At 38.1% G+C, this 22,586-nt stretch overlaps 1 protein-coding gene across 1 annotated transcript in view; it reads left to right on the plus strand.

The window, feature by feature from the left end:
• Positions 1-8,869: 8,869 nt before the first annotated feature.
• Necab1 (N-terminal EF-hand calcium binding protein 1) overlaps positions 8,870-22,586 on the plus strand; it is a 154,888-nt gene continuing 141,171 nt past the window's right edge. Inside the window, exons 1-2 of the mRNA XM_074068812.1 lie at positions 8,870-9,112; positions 16,646-16,670. Coding sequence (XP_073924913.1) covers positions 9,014-9,112; positions 16,646-16,670 — 124 coding nt within the window. The 5' untranslated portion in view covers positions 8,870-9,013. The remainder of the gene's footprint in view (positions 9,113-16,645; positions 16,671-22,586) is intronic.

Here is a 22,586-nt window from a genome sequence, read left to right on the forward strand (position 1 = left end):
CACTAACAATGAGCAAACGGAAAAAGAATGTATGAAAACAATTCCATTTACAATAGCCTCAAAAAAAATCAAATACCTAGGTGTAAACCTAACAAAAGGTGTGAATGACCTCTACAAGGAAAACTATAAACTTCTGAAGAAAGAGATTGAGGAAGACTATAGAAAGTGGAGAGATCCCCCATGCTCATGGATTGGTAGAATCAACATAGTAAAAATGTAGATACTCCCAAAAGTAATCTACATGTTTAATGCAATTCCCATCAAAATTCTGATGACATTTAAAAAGAGATTGAAAAATCTACTGTTAAATTTATATGGAAACACAAGAGGCCACGAATAGCCAAGGCAATACTCAGTCAAAAGAACAATGCAGGAGGTATCACAATACCTGACTTCAAACTATATTACAAAGCAATAATAATAAAAACAGCTTGGTACTGGCACAAAAACAGACATGAAGACCAGTGGAACAGAATAGAGGACCCAGATATGAAGCCACACAACTATAACCAACTCGTCTTGGACAAAAGAGCTAAAAATATATGATGGAGAAATAGCAGCCTCTTCAACAAAAACTGCTGGGAAAACTGGTTAGCAGTCTGCAAAAAACTGAAACTAGATCCATGTATATCACCCTATACCAAGATTAACTCAAAATGGATCAAGGATCTTAATATCAGACCACAAACTCTAAAGTTGATACAGGAAAGAATAGGAACTACTCTGGAGTTAATAGGTATAGGTAAGAACTTTCTCAATGCAATCCCAGCAGCACAGCAACTAAGAGATAGCATAGATAAATGAGACCTCATAAAACTAAAAAGCTTCTGTTCATCAAAAGAAATGGTCTCTAAACTGAAGAGAACACCCACAGAGTGGGAGAAAATATTTGCCAGCTACACATCAGACAAAGGACTGATAACCAGAATATATAGGGAAGTTAAAAAACTAAATTCTCCCAAAACGAATGAACCAATAAAGAAATGGCAAGTGAACTAAACAGAACTTTCTCAAAAGAAGAAATTCAAATGGCCAAAAAACACATGAAAAAATGCTCACCATCTCTAGTAATAAAGGAAATGCATATTAAAACCATGCTAAGATTCCACCTCACCCCTGTTAGAATAGCCATCATCATCAACACCACCAACAACAGGTGTTGGCGAGGATGCGGGGAAAAAGGAACGCTCTTACACTGTTGGTGGAAATGTAAACTAGTACAACCACTCTGGAAAAAAATTTGGAGGCTACTTAAAAAGCTAGACATTGATCTACCATTTGATCCAGCAATACCACTCTTGGGGATATACCCAAAAGACTGTGACACAGGTTACTCCAGAGGCACCTGCACACCCATGTTTATTGCAGCACTATTCACAATAGTCAAGTTATGGAAGCAGCCAAGATGCCCCACCACTGACGAATGGATTAAGAAAATGTGGTATCCATACACAATGGAATTTCATGCAGCCATGAAGAAGAACGAAATGTTATCATTCTCTGGTAAATGGATGGAATTGGTGAACATCATTCTGAGTGAGGTTAGCCTGGTCCAAAAGACCAAAAACCATATGTTCTCCCTCACATGTGGACATTAGATCAAGGGCAAACACAACAAGAGGATTGGACTTTGAGCACATGATAAAAGCTTTAGCACACAAGGGAGGGGTGAGGATAGGCAAGACACTTAAAAACTTAGGTAGCATTTGTTGCCCTTAATGCAGAGAAACTAAAGCAGATACCTTAAAAGCAACTGAGGCCAATAGGAAAAGGGGACCGGGTACTAGAGAAAAGGTTAAATCAAAAAGAATTAACCTAGAAGGTAACAGACATGCACAGGAAATCAATGTGAGTCAATGTCCTGTATAGCTATCCTAATCTCAACCAGCAAAAACCCTTGTTCCTTCCTATTATTGCTTATACTCTCTCTACAACAAAATTAGAAATAAGGGCAAAATAGTTTCTGCTGGGTATTGAAGGGGTGGGGGGGAGTGGGAGGGGATGGAGTGGGTGGCAAGGGAGGGTGTGTGGGCAGGGGGGGAGAAATGACCCAAGCCTTGTATGCACATATGAATAATAAAGAAAAAAAAATAAAAAAAGAAATGTTCTGTAGACATCAAGTAGGTCCATTTGATCTATTGTATATTTTAGATCTTGGGTATCTTTATTGATTTTTTGTTTGGATGACCTATCTATTGATGATAATGGAGTGTTAAAGTCTCCCACAACCACTGTTTTGGTGTTAATATATGCTTTTAGGTCTTTCAGGGTATGTTTTTCCTTTTGAAATGATTAGTATTGCCAGTTTAAAAAGTGTTATGCCTTTAAGGAAAAACCTTCCCCTACCATTTTTTTTCTAGTAGATACATTTGTAGCTAGGAAGGAAATTGGAAGGAGGAAGTCACTGCTGTTAAGCTAGGAAAATTTTCCCAAGTGTCCTTCAGTCTGTAAATTGTTTTTGTAAATTAGACTTTTTAAAAAACTTTCCCTAAAATGTATAAAATGGTGTGCTTCATATGGTACTTACATGGGATTAAATCTACATATCTCAAGGGTTTACTTTGATCTTAAAGAACTAGTTTTCTTCATTAAAAATGGTATAAGAGGTTTTATGTTGTAGATTTCAAATGTCTGCTGGAAAAATAGTTGTATGTTTATTACATGGTTTACAAACCTTGTGTAGTGAAAATTAGCTTAATAAAAAAATCACTTAGTCATTTTTAGAAAGAAAAAAAATCACTTTTGAAAAATTGTTTTAAATAACCTTGCCTCACTTACTAACTAGGAAACATATTTTAGCTTTGGGAGTTGTGAGTTTTATAGAAATGATTAAATGGTTAGTCTGTTTTTCTATATTTCCTTAATTAGAGCTAATTTGCACTTGTAAAGGGAAATTTCTAATGTATTATAGAAGCCCCTTTTCATGCACAAAGAAGCAACCAACAGCAGAAAATGCTGAGGAGGGGAAAACTGGGGACCATTTACTCTCCATGATTTCTGGCTTATGAAGAAAGTCACTGCTATGTTTGCCAAGTGAGGAGTGGGTATTTCACAGTGCTCACACTACCCTGTACCTGCCTGTCTTTACATCTCTTTGAAGCTGGTGAAGTTCAAAATGTTGTATACTTTATGTTTCCCCTACTGAGTGCTGTTACTGACTTGTAAATCAGTACTCACTGAGAGCTAGAGACACAGTCATAAACAAAGCAGACAGAATCTACTCATATTTGCCAAGGCATGTCCATTCTTACTAATCCCACAGAAATCCTGTGACTTATTATGCGATCTTCAGAGATGAGAAATCTAATGCTTGGATAGGTTAAATGACTTGTTCATGATTCTATGTTAAGTGGCTGGTAAATCTTTCTGCAGATTTTGAGTCCTTTTTGCTTGTTTCTGAATCTTTTTATCACCAATTCATGGAATTGGTGATCATTCATTATCATGCTCTTATGCCTATATTCAGGATAAGATTTATTTAATCTTTCTGTCTTTTATTCATTCAACCTATATTTATTTAGGGCTTATCATAGCAATTTAACAGATACAAAATATAAATGAAAGAGAATGCCTAGTCTCTTGCATGTCAGAGTTCAGGCAGGTAGAGAGAATACTAAAATCTGATTTTTTTTTTTAGATGTGATAAGGGACATGAAAGAGGTACATGCAAAGAGTGCTATGGAAACAAGGAAGAGAGGAAACCGATCAGGATATGGAGACTGATGGGAGAGGCAGGGGCAGGAAGACTCCTTTGGAGAGGGAATGATGTCTGAGACAGTCCTTAAAACTCAACTAAGTGGTTGGCAAGCTAATTAAGGAAGACAGACATTCTAGGCAGACAATGTGAAGGGCAACAGCCCAGGAGCATGGGGGAAGTAATGCATATTCTGTACATAATAATAAATAGCATATTTTGTGCAAATTACCATACTGAGTGTTTTACATGCATTATTTAACTGAATCCTCATCTAAACCCCATGAAGTAGGTACTATTCCTATTTTTACTTGAGAGTTGAGAAAAATAGAAGCTAAATGACAAGCCTTGGTATTATCTAAAGATAATAAGAAGCTAGCCTGGGACTTGAGCCCAGCTCTCTTGGAAATCATGACTTCCCTGCTTTACCATTCCATTCCACTTTAGTAATTCTGTGTGTCCAGAATGTCAAGGCTGGGGAGGAGGCAGGGGGAAAATGGCAAGAGAGAAATCAGTAAAGGTGATTTTATTTTGTAGGCTCCAGGGAGCCTCTGAAGGATTTTAAGCAGGTGTGTGCTATGCTTAGATGTGTGTTTTAAAAGCCTCACTCCATGCAAAGTGTAAAGCACTTTGGCCAGATTGGTGACAGGGAAACTAGGCAGGCAGCTGAGGCAATGCTTTTGGTGAGAGATGACAGGTTTTGGTCTCATATGGTGGCAGTGGAGATGGAGAGGAGAGGGTGGATTCCAAAGATAACCCTTACAACTGATTGGACACAGGCAAAGATAGGGTAAAAGCATGATGAGGGAAGTGAGGGAAAGTCTAAGATTTTCCTGGGCTTCTCTTTTGGATGAATTGGTAAAGGGTGACATTCTTCAACAAAAATACGGAGCACAGGATAATTAGTATAAAAAAGATGAATTTATTTTAAGACGTGCTCAATTCCAAATGTCTAAGAAACATTCATAAGGAGATGTGTACCAGTCGGGCTGAAATATGAATCTACATAATCATCAGCCAACAGACATGTGGAAATCGTGAGATTGGATGATATTAGCATAGGGAGGAGAGAAAGAGAAAGCAAGAATGAGAGCCAGAGGGGGGAAAAGGTGAACCAAGGACACAGTTTAGAAAACATAATATTTAGAAGGCTAGGATCATCAGAAGGTACCATTAAGATGAATGAGAAGAAGAGAAACATGATCAGAAAGCCAAGATAAGGGTTTTAAAGAGAAGAGAGCAATCAATAGTGTCCAAGGCAGTGATGCCAGTAGTAGTGACATCACTGCTTACTGGGCCCCAGGTGCACACTGTGCACTTCATGTGAAGTCTCTCTGGTCTTTGCAATGTGGTTTCAAAGCTTTAGCACTGGTGGGGTTAATAATGACTAACTTTGTTGAGCACTTTCTCCATGCCTAGTGTTTGCACACAATATCTCATCCTTGTTTTTAGAGATGAGAAAGCTTGTCTGCAAGAAAGTAAAGAGAGGACACATTAACTACAGCAACATGGAGAGTTAATGAAGGACACTGGATTTTTAGAATTCTTTGCTTTTTCCAGATGGAAGAGCTCTAGTTTAAGTAAGGGAATAGACGTGAGCTTTGTTTTACTCACACAGTGGTATAACAGATACAAGTTATCCCCAGGATAAACTAACTCACAGGAAAACAGCTATTATTAGTTAATAATTTTGGTCCATAGCACTTGCTACTCTATAGCTACTTTAATGGTCACACAGAACAGGTACTAATGGGGAGAAACCCTCTCCCTTGTCCTCTCTCCACCCTCACTACAAGCTTCAGGTATTACTTTTATCTCATTGCATTAAAATTATCTATTAAAATAGTGTCTCTTTAAGTTTCATATGTTCTGTCAAGGAACCAGACTTTTTCATCGTCTCCCTAGCTATGCCTGTCAGTTACCTGAAGTGAAGCATGCATTCAACAAATGTCTATGGACAATTCATTTTGTAACCAGTTTTTCCTCATGACTTAGCATATGGGTCACTTTAACAGGAGAAAATTAGCAATCATAGTTCAGGCATCAAAAACTAATTGATGGGAGTGAATATGACCAAAGGACATTGTAGGCATGTGTGAAGGTGTCATGATGAAACCTAGTATTTTGCACAATTAGTGTGTAGTAAATTTTCATCTAACTGACTAAAGTGAAATAGAGAAGAAAGTTCCGGGAAGATACTCAGTTTCTCAGAAAGTCTTCACAAAGGGTTACTTGGAGGATAAGCTTGGAGGACAGAACTGCTGAAATCACATAGTTCCTTAAACCAAATTGGTTATCTGCAGGGCTCCACAGGCATTGTGGCCACTCCACATACCCCTCTGTGTGCCCATTGCTGTTAATTAATGTCTCTTCCTATTCCTTGATACAGATTTAAAGTTCCAAGGGAAGCATCCCTTCACCTGAGTCGAAAGCTGAGTCTCTGCCTTAGATACCACCAAGAGACTGGGGCAGGAGCCATCTTCCTTCCCTCAGAAGTGGTGGGTCCTGCCCTTAGTCAGTACACATACCATGGGGACAGGCCCCCAGAGAAGAAAAGAGTTTGGATCCTACGTTGCCAGAGCAATGGAGATGTCTGTTAACCTGAATGAAAGGATTCTGAGTCATTGCTCAAAATGATAGCCCTCCTTACATTTAAAGTATAAATAAGATAGACTCCTGGCTGTCTGAAATGGTTTAGGTAATAGTTCCTTCGTGAGGCAGAGATAGGTTGAAACACAATACATTCCCACATGGCCATCATCTCCTGAAATGCTAGAAATACCTTCATGTCTAAGTCTTCTCATAGGAAGCCTGAAAGCTGTAATCTAGAATTACATTTCTTTTTTCTTTCTTTCTTTCTTTTCAGGCCTAGGTACAAATAAGTTGGTAAGAAGATGCATTTCTTCCCCTCAAGTCTGCTATCTCCTGTTTGCAACTGATACTATACACAGCAGTACAGCATCTGTGTTTCAGGAAAATGATATATGAAAACAGTTTTCAAAAATGCACGCTGTCTAGAGAAAAAGAAAACTAAAAATATGTTTGGTTACCACTTTGTAGAGCCTATTGAATTTGACTGTGAATGGGAATGTAATTGTCATCCTTTTCTAGGGGAGCCTTCCATGAACATTACATTTCCATCATAAAGGGAAGTCAGCTATCACATCATGGAGTTCATGCAGAAATTGTACAAATAAATAATGACCAGTGGACTGTTTAATAATTCTCATTTCTTCTTGATAGACTATTAGAGGAAACAAGCAAAGTCACAGGTTCGGAAAATGTGGTACATTGCCAGTAAAGAGAAAAGGAATGTTTTTACTGAAATGTTACAAACAGTTCCCTAGTTTTGAATGATGACTACTGATTAATCATCTGATTCTTCATTTATAATCAAATAAAGTCTTCTTCATTACTTGTTCTTGTTGCCAAGAGATTGGCATAAAAATATTACCACTTACAGGGCTGCATTTGAGGACTGAGAGACCCACACAGCTTAGAGGGGCCTGACTTAAACTGTACTTGTCAAAAAATATATTCAATGTCCAGACAGTAGCAGGAACAAATAATGTGTTATTTGTGTAAACTCAGTAATTTGACATTCATGGTCAATATCCCTCCCCCTTCTCAGTGATTAGAACCACCAGCATCCATTTGATGGGTTGACCAGTCTTTTCTTTTTAATGATTTTTAAATTTTCTTTTGATGAGCAGTTGTCAAAAGGAAGGATTTATTCTAACTGTTCAGATAAGAAAATTTGCAGTTAATTAAAGAAAAAGCACACAATGAAGCCAGATTAATAGTATTTAAAGCACAGCTCTAATCAATATCCCATCTTCATTCCATAGTCTCTCCCCATCTTCTGATATTTTATTCTACTGCTTTTCTCTGCTGTGTGTACATTGTAGTTGTTTAATGGTTCTTAATTCTGACTGCATAGCAGAATCACCTGGGAAGCTTTAAAAAAACATATGCCCAAGGACTCTCACATGCTAGTTGAATACATGCATGAAGCACAGGCATTAATTTGTTGGTTTTGTTTTTAATTATGTGGGGTTTTAGCTCCTTTGGCTATCTATTGTTATAAATTAAGTCTCAAGACTTACTCATGTAAAACAGTGAACATTTTATTATGTTCCCAAATTCTGTGGCCCAGAATTTCTGACAGGGCACAGTGCTGTTGGGTTGGGATCCATCCCTATGTTGGGGTCTTGGTTGGGAGGCAAAATATTCAGACTCAAATGAAACTCATGGAGACCACCTCTTTGAAGGAAGAGTATTACTGAATTCCTAGCCACATTTTAAAGTTGATACATATCTCAGGTGATTCATTGTACAACCAGAATTCAGAACAACCAGACTCATTTTTTGTAAACACTGAACTACAGAGCAAGTTTGAGATTTTGGTGAGGTGAAGGAAAACTGGGATGCAAAATCCCCAGCAGGTAGTCACTGTCAGGGTCATGCAAGTTCAGGGCATCTCCTTATAATTCGTGCCTGGTGTGTCTGCTTGCCTCATCCTAGACCTGATAGCACTACAACATGTATAAACCTCAGAACTATTAGAACATAGCACTTTCACTATGACCATTTTACTGATGAGGAAAACTAAGGCTTAAAGATTTCTTAATTTACTAGATGGTAAGATAACAAAGTAACTAAGACATGTTTGTAACTCAGATCTGGCAAATCCCAAAACCGAATGCCTTCAACACAACCCTAAACAAGTCACTATTTCCTTGGTGCTATTCAGGAATCCACCTGATTTGGGGGAAGGGAGCCTGACAACCCTACTAGAACGGCAGGCAAAGTAAGTGGAATTTCCAATCCCTCCGGACTCATGGGGTGAGCCTTCACCCTTTGGCTGCCCAGGACAAAGCCCTTACAAGTGCTGACTCTCTCTGTCACGATCTCCTCAGTTCCGGCTTGTAGAGTGGTCCTGGGGTGGGCAGGGCCGGGTTATCTCGGGCTGGTGGCTAATGGCATGGCCCCAAGGCAGAGCCAGCTACCCCATGGGGCCAGCAGCGCGTTGCTAAGTGCTGGGATGAGTCCGATCTCCGTGTCACCGGCTGCGGGAAGGGGGCGGTGAGAGTGAGAGCGAGCGGGAGCGGGGAGGCCGGAGAGAGCGAGGAGACGGAGCGCGCAGAGCCGCGAGAGGCGCGCGAGCGAGCGAGCGAGCACCCACCCACTCGTCTGCGAGCCTGGCGCCGCACCGCACCGCACCGCGCCGCACCGCCAGGCAGCAGCTGCCGCCGCGCCCGGGTCCGAGTCAGAGCAGCAGCCAGCGCGTCCCGGCCGCCGGCATCTGAGCGCCGGAGGATGGAGGATTCCCGGGAGACGTCGCCGTCCTCCAACAATTCCTCGGAAGAGCTCAGCTCTGCCCTGCAGCTGTCCAAGGGCATGTCGATCTTCCTCGACGTAAGTAAGGAGTTCGCCGGGGCTCCCCAGCATCACTCCTCTTCCTCCGGAGGGGGTCGGGGGCTCAGGGGCTGACCAGCTAGCGTTTTGCCCCTGAACAAGAATGACAGTTACCTCCCGTGTCCCCACCACCATCACCCCGCGACAACCACCATGGTAAATGCAAGAAAAAGGACTGCCACTCAACTTGTGAAATAATAATAATAATAATAATAAAATAATAATAATGACTGTCCTAGACTTGCAGCTTGGGTTTTAAAAATCCTTAACGAAATTCCACAAGTTAGACTTCCCAACAGCCTGCGTATCTATAGGGGTTGCGCTGTAAATACTACAGTCTGTATTGGGGTAAACTGAGTGTTTTAAAGAGGTGTGCGGTTCCCAATTCATCCCTATTGTGCCCTGTTTGCTCACAGCAAATTCGCTCACGTTCCAAGGCACCGCGGTCCCCCCCACCCCCATTTCCTAACTCTCTCTGAAAACAATTACTTAGAACACATTTGTTGTTTATTTTACAGCGGGGAACAAGATTCCTTGTATGAACATTTTCTTTTCACTTCCTCTTTTTCCTTGCCTTCTTCCCGGCTATTCTCCTTCCCTGCACCGCTCCAAGTTGTAATTACTAGTGTTATCTCCAGTTCTAGCTTTTGACTGTTTCCCCTTTGGTCCTATCTCTTGATTTGGAATTGACTTCCTCCATTTCTCTAATAATGATGATCATTCTTTCTTTTCCATTTGTGCTTTTTTCTGCCCTCATGGTGTAGTTTCTATCTTTTTAGCAGTTTTAGATCTTGTTGATTTCTTGATTTTGCTTCCCTTTCTCATCCTGTTCTTTCTTTTTCATCCTGTTGCCCAGCTCTTTTTTCTGCTTTTAAATTTCCTGGCTTTCCTGTATCCCTTAGCTGCCTGCCTGCCCATGGGGGTCTTCAGTTCTCCCAGCAAATCAGTTGTCACATTCATTCTGTTTGCCCAGGTGTCTGGCTCAGTGGGGAAAATTCTAGCTGCTGCTTATTTAGCATGACAGAAAATGGGCAAAGGACATGGAAGGGTGCTCTTTACTCTTTACTCTCCTCTGAGCTAACGTGTCTTATTAGAATTGAAGTGAATTGGGGGTGGGCCAGAGGTCAAATACGTTTATTACATGAAAAGACGAAACTATAAGGAAATCGAATTACTCGTATCATAATGGTGAGGCTGAAATAATGAAGATAATGGCAGGAGGAACAAGGAGCTCTCTTGACTTCATTTTGAATGTATTAGCTAGAAATTTTTAATTAGTAGAGAAACTCCTATAAATAATTAAAACTCATCTAAGGCACTTGATAGCAAGAAGGTTCAACTGGGTGTCCTGGCAGCCTTCTCTCACCATTACCATGCATTACCATCCAACTGGGGATCCAGGCATTTGGGGCCAGACATTTTCTTCCTACTGCAACATAAGTGTTTGATTCCCACTGATGTGCCCCATCTGGTTGTTAAGTACCTTATTCTTCTTAAATATTTATCTCTGCTTGGCTTGAGTCAATCAGATGATGTTATTGGAGCTAATGGTTTAACTGGCTGCTCTTATTCCTGCTTTTCAGCCACAAAGTCATTGAGGAACTGAGCTGGGAGAAGGATTGCCTTCTCTCCCACCCCCAGAAGGAGAAAGCCTGTTAGGAGGCTGAAAACTAGCTACCAAGAAGTTAATTCTGAAGGCAAGGGGAGTGGGGAAAACTTCATTGTTTCTGACTTGATCTGTACTCTGCTCCCAAAGAGAGCAAATGTTTTCCTGTGATTTTTTTAAGCAGTTAACAAATTTTGGTGGTAGTATGGTGATGAATGGATTGAAAGCATATAAATAGATAGCCAGCCTCTCTGACATGCACACCAACCTTGGTTCAAGACTTCAACTGTATCTTTTTTTCCAAAAAAAAGCAGAAATAAAAAATCTCATTTATTATGTATGTACAATTATTCCCAAGTCTGTAAACAGCATCAGTTCTCTTTCCTGAAGGAATTTTGTCATCTATGAATAGGGTACTCTTGCCTTCCTGTGTCTATTTCTAGACTTTAAAAATAAAAATATAGACCTGATTCCACATGAAAGGTGTTGACATGTGTGTTCTTTAGTGAAATGTAGAGTGTACAAAAAATTAACTGCCATTGGATTTTGTATCAAATAGAAAAGATGTTTACACAGGTTTGAGTTATTCTGTGAAAAATCTAGCACTCTGATGAAATATGTGACATGAAAAAGGATTTGTTATTTAGGGATTTTTGAATTATTCATGTCTGGATCATGTTGCTTTTAGCAAATAAAAATGTGAAATATAAATACATTTTATTCGATTGCATTTAATATATTCTAGCAGCACTGCTATGAAACATTGCTTTTTAAATTCTATTGAGAGCATAGTAAGTAGGTGACTGATGTTGCCTATTCCAAACTGGAACAGAAATGAAGCCATTGGGGGATTTCTGCACCTCACAGATTTATTTCCAAATTTGAGGAAAACTGATTCCCAGTGTTTTTATTACATTATTACTGGAATAATCAGTCTTCTAAGAAATGACTTAAACTACTGTTAAGAATATTGATAATGACATGACTAGACCTGTCCAACTGGTTAGAAACTATCAATAGATGTTTAACAAAATCAGGAAGAGATTTGACACAGTGTTGGCTTTTGTTTCATTTTTCTTATATCCAAATCAGCAAGGATTTGAGTCTGACACTTACTTGCCAAGGTTATTCTGAGTATAGTAGTTCATAGTTTAGAAAACTGAGATAAAAAGAATATGTGCACTATAAATTTGAAGTATTGGCTTATGTCAGTGTTCCATGTTGAAAACATAAAGAGTAGTACCTAAGTCCACATACTAATACAGGAACTATTTCTTTATATGATTTTCTTTTGTAAAAATGGCAGAATTAAGTATTAATTCATAATAAATACTCTTTAATACCTACTGGTGTCTTAGAAACCCTAGTGCTGGTACCCAGGTATGCTAACACACTAAGGTTGATGTGTGTGCATAGGGCACACCAGTCAGTCACAAGAGAGGGACAGAACAACACAGAAGGACCAGGAGGATGACAATAGTTTTTTCTCTATTTTCACTACTATGCTATGTTTTCTCAGGTTGCTGCATTCTTGATAACAGAGAATAAACTTTGATTTAGAACAGTAGCCTCTGGAGTATATAGACTCTCTTTTGAGTCATTAATCAACTCTACCCCTGTGCAGAGAAAGAAAAACGATCCTTGAAAAGAAATCCAAAATGGAATTAGTTCCAAGTCCACCACCCAATGCCACTTTTCTCTAACAACAGATCTCCTTTTATTTTAAATTGGGAAGGAAGTGGCTCTTCTGCACTTCACAGGTAAGGTAGGAATGAGACTAAAAGGTGGTAAAGGTGACAGATGACTCCACTGTTTGTCTTCTCTTCTTTCCCCCCATCCAAGTAGACACACCCATATATAACTGAACTAAAGACACAGAGCCTGAATGGTCAGGAACTTGGTTTAAAAAAAATGAGTAATAGTTTCTCCTTCCAAAGATGCTTAAGTCCAAAGCAGTGCAGACACTCATTTGTATGAAGTGAGATGGTCAGGGGACTGTCAGAGCACAGTTTTCAAACTTTATTGTTCCAGGACTGGATTTTGTTATAACCACACATCTCCTATCTTGCTAAGTCATACCTGCATACTTGATTATTTGTCCATTCGGAGAAAGGCAGTTAATATCATCATTGCCTATTCTAATTGGCAAGGAAAATTAGGGTGGACAATGATGACATCACTTTATTTTTCCATATAGGGCCTACCTAGGAAAAATTATGAAGAAGCAAGTGTATATGCTTATTACAGATTTCCTGTCCATCTTCCAGTGCTCAGTTCCCTGCATTCTAAGGGCAATTACTGGTCTGGTACCAAAACTACTTGCTGGATGTCCTAGGCCACACCATGACTCACCTATTAGGCCTTCCCTTCTGGATGACACTCCATGTTCTGGATACATCCCAACTTCTGGCCCTATATCCCCATTTCTCAGGAGTCTACAAGTTACTGACTAGTCTATAGCATTTTGAATTTTAAATTGCTACATTGTATGAGGCACTTAAGAAGCATTAGTTCAGTGAATGGTGACTTTATGTTTTATGCTTTCAAGATAACATTTACATATCACACCTGCCTTCAATGACTTTAAGTGAGGAACGATGAATTTCAGTCAAGGCCATCAAAGAATATCTTTTGAAATAAAATAATCTATTTGATAATCCTTCAATTATAGGATTACTTGTATTTAAACTTTAAGTCTGACCATAATATTTAAATTTATTTTCTATGCCTCTAATAATAACTGTGAGATTAGCTGACCCAGATGAATGTGGTAACAAAAAAACTCAATTTTCCTCCATAGCGCATTTTTATTAGTTTGTGGACTCAGAGGCAAAATATGCAGCATGGACAGTCTGTTCATATTTAATTACCAGAATCATCTTAATAACACAAGCTACTGTCTTAATTTCATCTCTAAGAGACTGAATGCTACTTACAGTTGTTTTTTACAAAATGAAATAATAGCAGTCTTGGGGTCCAACTCCCTGGTGTGTGGTTATTTCTATTCTAGTTACTTCAAACTCATGAGAATGCATTAGAACTTGAAATAGAGTGTATCAGAGAGAACAGATAGGATGTGCTTCATGTCTTCTTGAGTCAGCTGGGGCTTCTTAGTTTTAGAATGGAGGAGGAAGTCTGTTGTAATGGAGTGATGAAGTCCCAGTGTCTCCACCAGCAATTACCTCTAAGGTATAAAAGGCAAGTAGATGCCATTTTGTAGTCCTCTTGCAAAAATTAAGTCAATCTTGTAAGAGGGAAGAGCAATTTCTTATACACAATGGCCAGGGTGACACCCATATGTTGGTGGGAAAATATCCTTGCTGAGAATCTTAGTAATAATATATTTTATAATAAAACATCTTGTGGTGATGATTAGATTTAACCACACCTCAATTCTGTGAAGTCAGCAGAATGAGAGGAGGACAATTTCTTGTGGTAGAATGCAGTAAGACAGACAACTTGGAAATAAAAAACGTTGCTCTTAAACTCACCACCAAGAAGTACTGATCTAAATATAAGAATATCCCTGGTTATTTAATTATAACTATAAGTTATTTAGAAAAAAAAGGTCTTCAAGGGCTTCTTTCAAGTGATTACAGAGTGTCTTTGCAATATGGTAGAGGGACAGTTTTCTTAGATTCTGTATGTTACATTGTATCCAGTTGATTTCTAACAATAAGTATATTACTTAGGGTTAATTTGATTGAAGCTAACAGAAAAAAATGCAAACTGTCTCAAGATTTTAAAATATAACCCTTTATGGACTCTTGAAAAGAAAAGATCAGTGACCAGAGCTCAGGGTCCAGTTTCTCTAAGTTTCTGAAAAACCGCTTTTCTAGCTATTGGTTCAAGTTATATAGTGTGTTAATATCCAAAGAATGCCTAACAATTACCACAAACAGGGTGATTTAAACGAAACTTTCTTGCTCACTGCTCTGGAGGCCAGATGGTGAAATGAAGGTATTTGTAGAATGGTCCCTCTGAAGACTTCATGCCTCTTTTTTTTAATATCTGAGAACAGCGGTCAGTCTCTGGTGTTCCTTAGCTTACAGCTGCATTGCTCCAGTACCTACCTCTGCATCATGATCTCTTCCCTCTATCTTTGTCTCTGAATTTCTTCTTTGTAATGTTACCAGTTGTCATATTTATGTCCTACTTCAATCCAGTAATATTACATCTTATTTGATTGTGGCAACAAAGGACCTATTTCCAAATAAGGCCACCTTCATAGGTACCAAGGGTTAGAACTTCAACATTTGAGTTTTGGAGAAACAATTCAACCCACAGCATAGATGATAACTAAATGGACAACAGCAGCTTGTTAACTGTATCTTTCCAGGTTAAAAGCCAGCAGGAAGGAAAAAGTGTCTCTCTCTTAACTGCTTAGGCAAAACCATAGCCTAATTAATGTTCATTGGCCCTGAGGTGCTCATGACTTAGCCATCACTGTGGTCAGAGCACTGTGACATACTGCTTGCCAAGCCTAAGTGTTCTGCCAGCTCTGGAGTATGTGTAGGAAAGATTGGTTTCCCAGAAGAAAATCAGAAATAATTACCAAAGAATACCAATGCCAAATAGTTCCTACCATCAAAAACAATTTAAAACAGGTCCAAGATAATACAATGAATGTATACAAGTAAGATATAGTATAGACATGATTTATTATTTTTATACTCATGATTTATCATTTTTCTTTTTTGTTTTTGTTTATTCCAAATTTTGTTGAGATATTGATTTGCACATATTTAAAGTATAAATTTGATGAGTTTTAACATAATGGAAGTATTATCACAATCAAGACTATATGTATCTTCATCACCTCTAACAGTTAACTCGTGCATTTCTGTAATCCATCCCTTTGCCCTGCCTATTCCAAGGTAACTCAATCTACTTTGTGTTTTCTGTCTACTTTCTATCATTAGAATTTTATATAAGTGAATTTATGCATAAGTATTCTTTTATATCTAGGTTTTCCATTCAGCCTAATTATTTTGAGATCCATTCAAGTTTTTTTTGTTCTTTTATTGTTTTTACATTTACTTACATGTGTATCATGAATATACATTGTTTGTGCCACCTCCTCCCTCCCCCACTGCCGGACAGAACATGCTCTGCTCTCTTGTTCTCCAATTTTGTTGAAGAGAAAGCATAGGAAATAATTTTTTTAAAAAGGCATATTGTTTTTCCTAGTTTGAGATAAAGATAGTTATATAGGGAGATTCCTAGCATTGCTTCCATGCACTTGTGTATTGCAACCCACATTGGTTCATCTCTACCAGACCTCTATACTACTTCCTAGTCCCCTTCCCATAGTGGCCTCTACCAGTTTAACATTACTATATTCGCTCCTCTGCAGTGAGCTCATCAACCACATTCAACTTTTAGGTTTCCTTTCCTTTCCCTATTTCTCCCACGTGCATTCTCCCCTTAGTGTGTGACCCATGTCCAATAATATTACTGCCTTTGTTTTAGGTCTGTAATCTGCATATGAAGGAGAACATGTAGTTTTTGGCCTTCTGAGCCTGGCTAACTTCACTTAAGATGATGTTCTCCAGTTCCATCTATTTACTAGGGAATAACAAAATTTCTTTCTCCTTTGTGGCTGAGTAAAATTCCATTGTGTATGAATATCATATTTTCTTTTCCATTTGTCAGTAGTGGGGCATCTTGGCTGTTCAAATTTTTATATACCTTGATAACTGGCTCCTTTTTAATTGCCCATTAATTTCTGTCACATGGATATACCACAATTTGTGTATATACCTGTTGATGGACATTTGATTTGCTTTCAGGTTTTTGGCCATATAAAGAAACATTTAGGTAAAATTAGAATTTGCTTTGTTTAATAATAGATGAATTATGTATAAAAATAATGTTCACTGCAATATTAACCAAAATGTGACAGAATTTTCTTCTTTTCTTTCCAGATACTGAGGAGGGCAGACAAAAATGGTAAGACCAAAATATTACAGTTTCTACTTGTTAGTCTCTTACCTATCAGATCACTTTGTAAAGAATAATAAAGAAGGGGAGAGCTCTAGAAATTGGCCTATAAAATGTCAATTTCTTGTGATAGCCACAGTGTTTGGAAAGTTTATGGCTCTTGATATTCATGAGAAGCTGGTAGAAAAGTTTACATTGAATGAAGATGAAATCTATGCCTTTGAAGTGAGGAAGTCCTGCTATACTTGGGTTCTAGCTTTTCCCTTTAATATTTAAACAAATTAATTTTACAGCAATAACAACTTTGTTTAGTCAGATGTCTACTATGTGCCAGGCATTGGGCCATTGTGTATATTATGTCTTAGAATTACTAAGATATAAAACTGGTCTAGCACTGTTTGATACCAAAGTCCAGACTTTCCACACCTGAGTTCACAGTGGCCTTAGGGGGTCCTACTGCACTGTAGGATAGTTGCCTGGAAACCATATAGTTTGTAGACACTGTGTGGTTCACTCTCCCATCTGAAGTGTGTGTGTTGGGAGTGATCATTGAAGAGATAGAGAAGGAAGAGATGGCAAACCAAAAGTAAAAACATGTTTTACCAATGTAGTAACAGCTGCACAAAGTCCAATGATAAAGCTGTCAGAAGCAACATTCTTTAATCCTTTATTCCAACAGTTTTGTCCCATAGAATACCATATCCTAGCTTATTGAATTTATTCCACTGTTGTAATGTAAGGGCTATAGTGGAGGCGTATTATTGACTAATTTAGGATACAAAGCCTTTCTGTTTCTTGAAATCTCATTTCTAACCTGTGGAGAAAGATTATAGTCACAGTTCAGATCTGACAGTTTAACCGCATGAGTTGTTGTCTAGTTTGTCCTTTAAGCAACCAGATCAAGAAAAACATGTTTGACACTACACACCTTTCTACTCAACAGAAAACATATATTGTTCTTTGAACCCATATATTATGATTACTCCATAGTCATAATAAAAATAAAAATTATCACAATCCATACTCATGACAATAAGAACCTGACAAACCAATTCACATCATTTAATGACTTGTGGTGACCTCATTTGTTGTGCTGCACAGAGCAGTCACTTGTGTTGGCAGCCCATGTTCCATCTTTCCTCACCTGCCCACTCCTCATGTATGGTCCCTCCCCTCCTTACTCCCTTTCCTAATGCCTGATCTTGCTGTGCTGTCAAAGCCACCTCCCATTTTGCTCTTAGCCCTTACAGTTTTCACTGTGCATTCTGCTTTGCAGCCACCGAAGTACGCACTTCCCTGAGTATCCCTCCATCTACGCACTGCTGTGATATTGCCTGGCCTGCTGTACGTACCTTGCCCCCATAGTCAACTTGAGAAGTCTCACCTATTGCTTCCATTCTTACTCAAAAATTACCTTATCTGGGTAACCTTCCCAGTTTCCTTGTCAGGATTCCACCTTCTCTCTCTCTCTGAGCTCCCAGCACTTCCACATCTATTGATCATTGCTTTATGGTAGAGGACTAAAGTTGTTTACTAGAAATTCTACTTCTCTAAGCCAATCATGCCTCTCCAGAACAAGGAACTCATCTTCGGAGGAGATACTCCATCTCCAGTCAGTTACTAGGTGCCCCATAGGCATTTGTTCAATAAATTAATGATGATTAAGGGTTGCTCTGCTCCTTATCCATTCTTCCTTCTATCTGTTCACTCCTCTTCCTGCTTTTCATCCTACCTTAAAGCTCTTCTCCCTCATTCTCAGTATAAAGTGGACAAAGAAGCCTAATGTGGGCAGAATCAGGAAGATCCGGGCTAAAATTACAGCTCTGCTACCTAGTAACTTTATGTACATCATGAAATTACTGTGATCAATAAATGAGACAATATATATAAATTCTCTAGAGCAGTGCTTGACACACAGTGAAAACTTAGTCCCAAATGCTTGAACTGTTTTTTCTGTGCCATGATGTCTTGGCCATCTGAAATAATTGGTGACATTTCAGTTACTTCTACTGCAGTGGAGGTTAGTGAAAAGGAAGCATAAGGCTATTTACCATACATGCAGAACTGAAGAAAAGAAAAGGAGAGTGGAGGCTCTAATGCAAATGAGGGATGAAAAAGTAACCATCTTCCTGAACCATGTGTTCATCACATTCTTTATTTGCAAATAAACAGCTGCTACATGTATTTGATCTGTGTTAACAGCCTCTCATGTGATAGTCTCTTGTGGAAGGCTTAATTGGTGATGGAATAATGAAAGGAATACAGAGCAATAAGCAGTGTGAGAGTTATCCTGCCAGAGGACAGATTTAGCATTTGGACTCAGATATCTGACATAAAAGAGAGGCTGCTAAAAATTAAAAGAGAAAAGCTGCTGGATAAATGGGAAAAAATGCATCATTAGTGATTAGCTGCAATAATGGTGCCTTGAAGAGATTTTTTTTTATTTGGTTGTTTTTAAATCATAGGCCAGGATCCTAAACATAAAGATAAACTGAAAATAGGATTGCTTAGGGGAGTTGGGAGTGCTTTGATCTAAAGAGCTCAGAATTAAACCCAGAAATGCAAAATATCTGAGAAAGCTTCCTTGCACACAGGTTGAATGAAAATGGAAACTACATGGGTATGTTTTAGATTATCAAAATATTTTTAACATACATTTTTATTTTAAAATAATTTCTAAGAGAAGATGATATATATTCAAGATGTATAGCAAAATGATTTGATGCACACATTCATTCTGTAGTAATTATCATAAGCAAATTAATTAACACATTCATCACTACCAATGCTGTATATTAGGTCTCCAGAACTTGTTCATTTTAAGACTGGAAATTTGTATCCCCAGAGCAATATCTTTGCATTTCTCCCAACCTGTAACCCCTGGCAAGCACTACTCTCTGCTTCTTTTGAGTTTGACTTTTTTTCAGATTCTACATATAAGTGAGATCATACAGTATTTATATCTCTGTGTCTGGGCCAAAAGATTTCTTTTTAGCCTTAGTTTAAAAAAAAAAGGAAAGTCTCATAGTAGTGAATCGTACCATTAAATTCTTATTGATTTGTACTTGCTAAGATCTACTGTCATGGGTAGTGTGTAAGGGTGGGAGGTGGTATTTTTGATTTCTGATCTGTTTAACAGGCCCTGAAAGGCTAGTTTCCTAAAACCTTCAGTTCATTTTTCCAGCCTGTGTATACATTCTAAGTCTGTGAGGGCAGAAATGTCTGACTTCCACAATAATGAACAAAAAGCCTGCCATGACCTAGTGTGCAATAAATATTTATTAATTTATAAGAACTGCATAACCAACATTTGACCTTAAAAACTGAAGAGGGATTAGGGGTCTAGCTCAAGTGTTAATGTGTCTGCTTAGGCTGCAGTAGGCCTTGGGTTCAATCCTCAGCACTGCAAAAAAACAAAAAAACACAGTCATATGTATCATTTAATCCATCTATGCCATGTTATTATGTATTTTTGTTTATTAATAATATCAATTAAAATTTATGGAGGACATATTATGGTCTAGTTCCTATCCCAGGTGCTTTATATAAATTGTCTTCAATTGTTATAAAAATTGTATGAAGAAAGCAGTAGGAAGAACAAAGGATTTGGGTTCAAGCAAACCCCAGTGTCCTCGCTCTGCCTCTTTCTAGCTTTATGACATTGAAGAAGCTACTCACTTTCCACGTGTCTCAGTTTCCTTATCTGTAAAAGGGGCATAATAATACTATTCCTGTCATAAAATTGTCCTGAGAATTAAGTGAAATATGCCTTTAAAATATTAATTTTGATCTCAAACATAGTAATAATTATTTGGGATTTGTAGCTATTTAATTATTCTCTTCATTATTTTAATGGACCAAAATGAAGCTATAGAGATCCAGTAACTTTCTCCAGCTATTCTTATGTTAACACAGAACCAGGACTATAAATTCAGATCTAACTCTAAATTTACCTTTTCACTTTGTTGTGTATTCAGTATGTAATTCAGCCTAGAAATATATAAATATAATTATTACCTGAATTGTAAAGATCTTGTTATGATAGTCTGGTTCCCCAATATGTGATAGTTTTATGGATTTAATAAATTAAATGCTTCCTTTGTAATCAGAAAGAATTGGGGCTGAATGACTGAAACCTCAAGAAGATAACATGGCAATGAAAAATTCCTGCCGAAGAATGTTGATGTATTTGAGTATATGGAGATATTTTGAAGATTACATTGGATTATAGTCAAAGAATACTGAGTGTATCATGTGAGAATTGATAAAAAGCCTTTCAATTTGGTTGCCCAAATTTTATTTCTATTAAAATATAAAGATATGAACAAAGGTTCAATAAATGGACATAGTGTTTTGGAAGGCTGAGTTTTTGACCAGCAACCTTCAGAATACCCACAGTGGTCTGTCTGTGATTCTGTGTCTTCTGTGCTTCAGTAATAAGGCTTGCCTTTGGGCTAGAAGTGAAGCTCAAGTGCAGCCTAGTCTGCACAAAACCCTGATTTCAAACCCTAATACTACCAAAAAACTAATAATAAAAAAGCTGTCCTTTCATGTGAACTATGCATCATCCTTCAAAACTCACCCCCGCTGGGCTCCCCAACCCTCTTATCTAGTAACCAGGGATCCTAGCCTAAAATAAATGAAACAATTGAGGGGTATGCCTTCAAATTAGGAATACTAGTATAAGGCTGATTTTTACTGCATAATTCCTCACTAATTTCTCAAAATAGGATATGAAAATGAGAAGCAGGTAACTTATTACAGATCACTGAGGCTGTCAAATAGCTGTACTCATGTTTACTCTAAGGTATATATGAACTCTTTAACTATACACCTACCACCTTGAAAATCAAAGCTAAAGCTATTAGCAGTGATTTATTAAAAAAAATTATGACCTAAGATCAACCTTGTTGAAAGGGAGAGCTCACTATGCTCTGTGATGTGTGGGAGGAACCCATGAGTGCAAATTCTGACTGTTAAAATTATTTTAACGAAATAAGGAAAACCAAATTTTCTATTTCCATAGTACATTTTTTCCCTAAAGTATAAAGCAGTTTCACACTCATAAATGTGTTACTTTTCTGCCAGAAACAGAAAACTGTGAAAATTCTAATCTTTACATAGCTGGGTTTATCAACGGTTACAGAAACAAACAGAAAATGGAGATTCAAACTCCTGAACCCAATAAATATCTGCCAAAGTCTAAGAAGTCAAGCCCTGCTTTGATATCAAATACTGGAATGTACTTGACTTCAACCTTAAGTGCTTTCTCTAATGAGATCAATGGGTTGGCACCCCAGCATTCCCTTCCATCTTTATGCCCACAATTTAGTGATCTCCTCTACTCCATCTAGATTCCAGAGGCATGTAATATGCTGGTTAAGCTTAGAACTTTTAGTCAAATTAACTGGGTTCAAATCCCTATTCTACTCTCTATGCCACGGGTAACTTTCTTAGCTTCCTTATCTGTGAAATAGAGATAAAGACAGTACCTCTATTACAAGCTTATTGCAATATTAAAAGAGATAAAACAAAGAAATTTCTTGGAAAGGCATCTGGCCCTGTGGAAGGTTATAGTCAGTGTTCTGCATTTTTATTTTTCATCCTAATCCTTATTCTTGTTTGGTGGGACTGTCAGTCTCAGTGTCCAACCCTGCCTCCTACTGATGCTGGATGGTTTGGATGGCAGAGTCCAGAGGTTCTGTCTATGATGACCTTGAGACCCACATCTGCCTTGGTTGTTGTCCTGCCTTTCTCCTGATCATTTAGCTTTTCTAGTTGTTCACAAAACAATAATCCTAATTTAAATTGTTGAATATGCTAAGAGTTGGTGCTTTATGCCTCAAACACCTTTTGGGTGTATGATCAACAGTGAAAACTCAGGAAACAGAATTCAACTTTATTTATGATTATAAATAAAAATTA

The sequence above is a fragment of the Castor canadensis genome, chromosome 3 (assembly GCF_047511655.1).
Source record: "Castor canadensis chromosome 3, mCasCan1.hap1v2, whole genome shotgun sequence".
Classification (NCBI taxonomy): domain Eukaryota; kingdom Metazoa; phylum Chordata; class Mammalia; order Rodentia; family Castoridae; genus Castor; species Castor canadensis.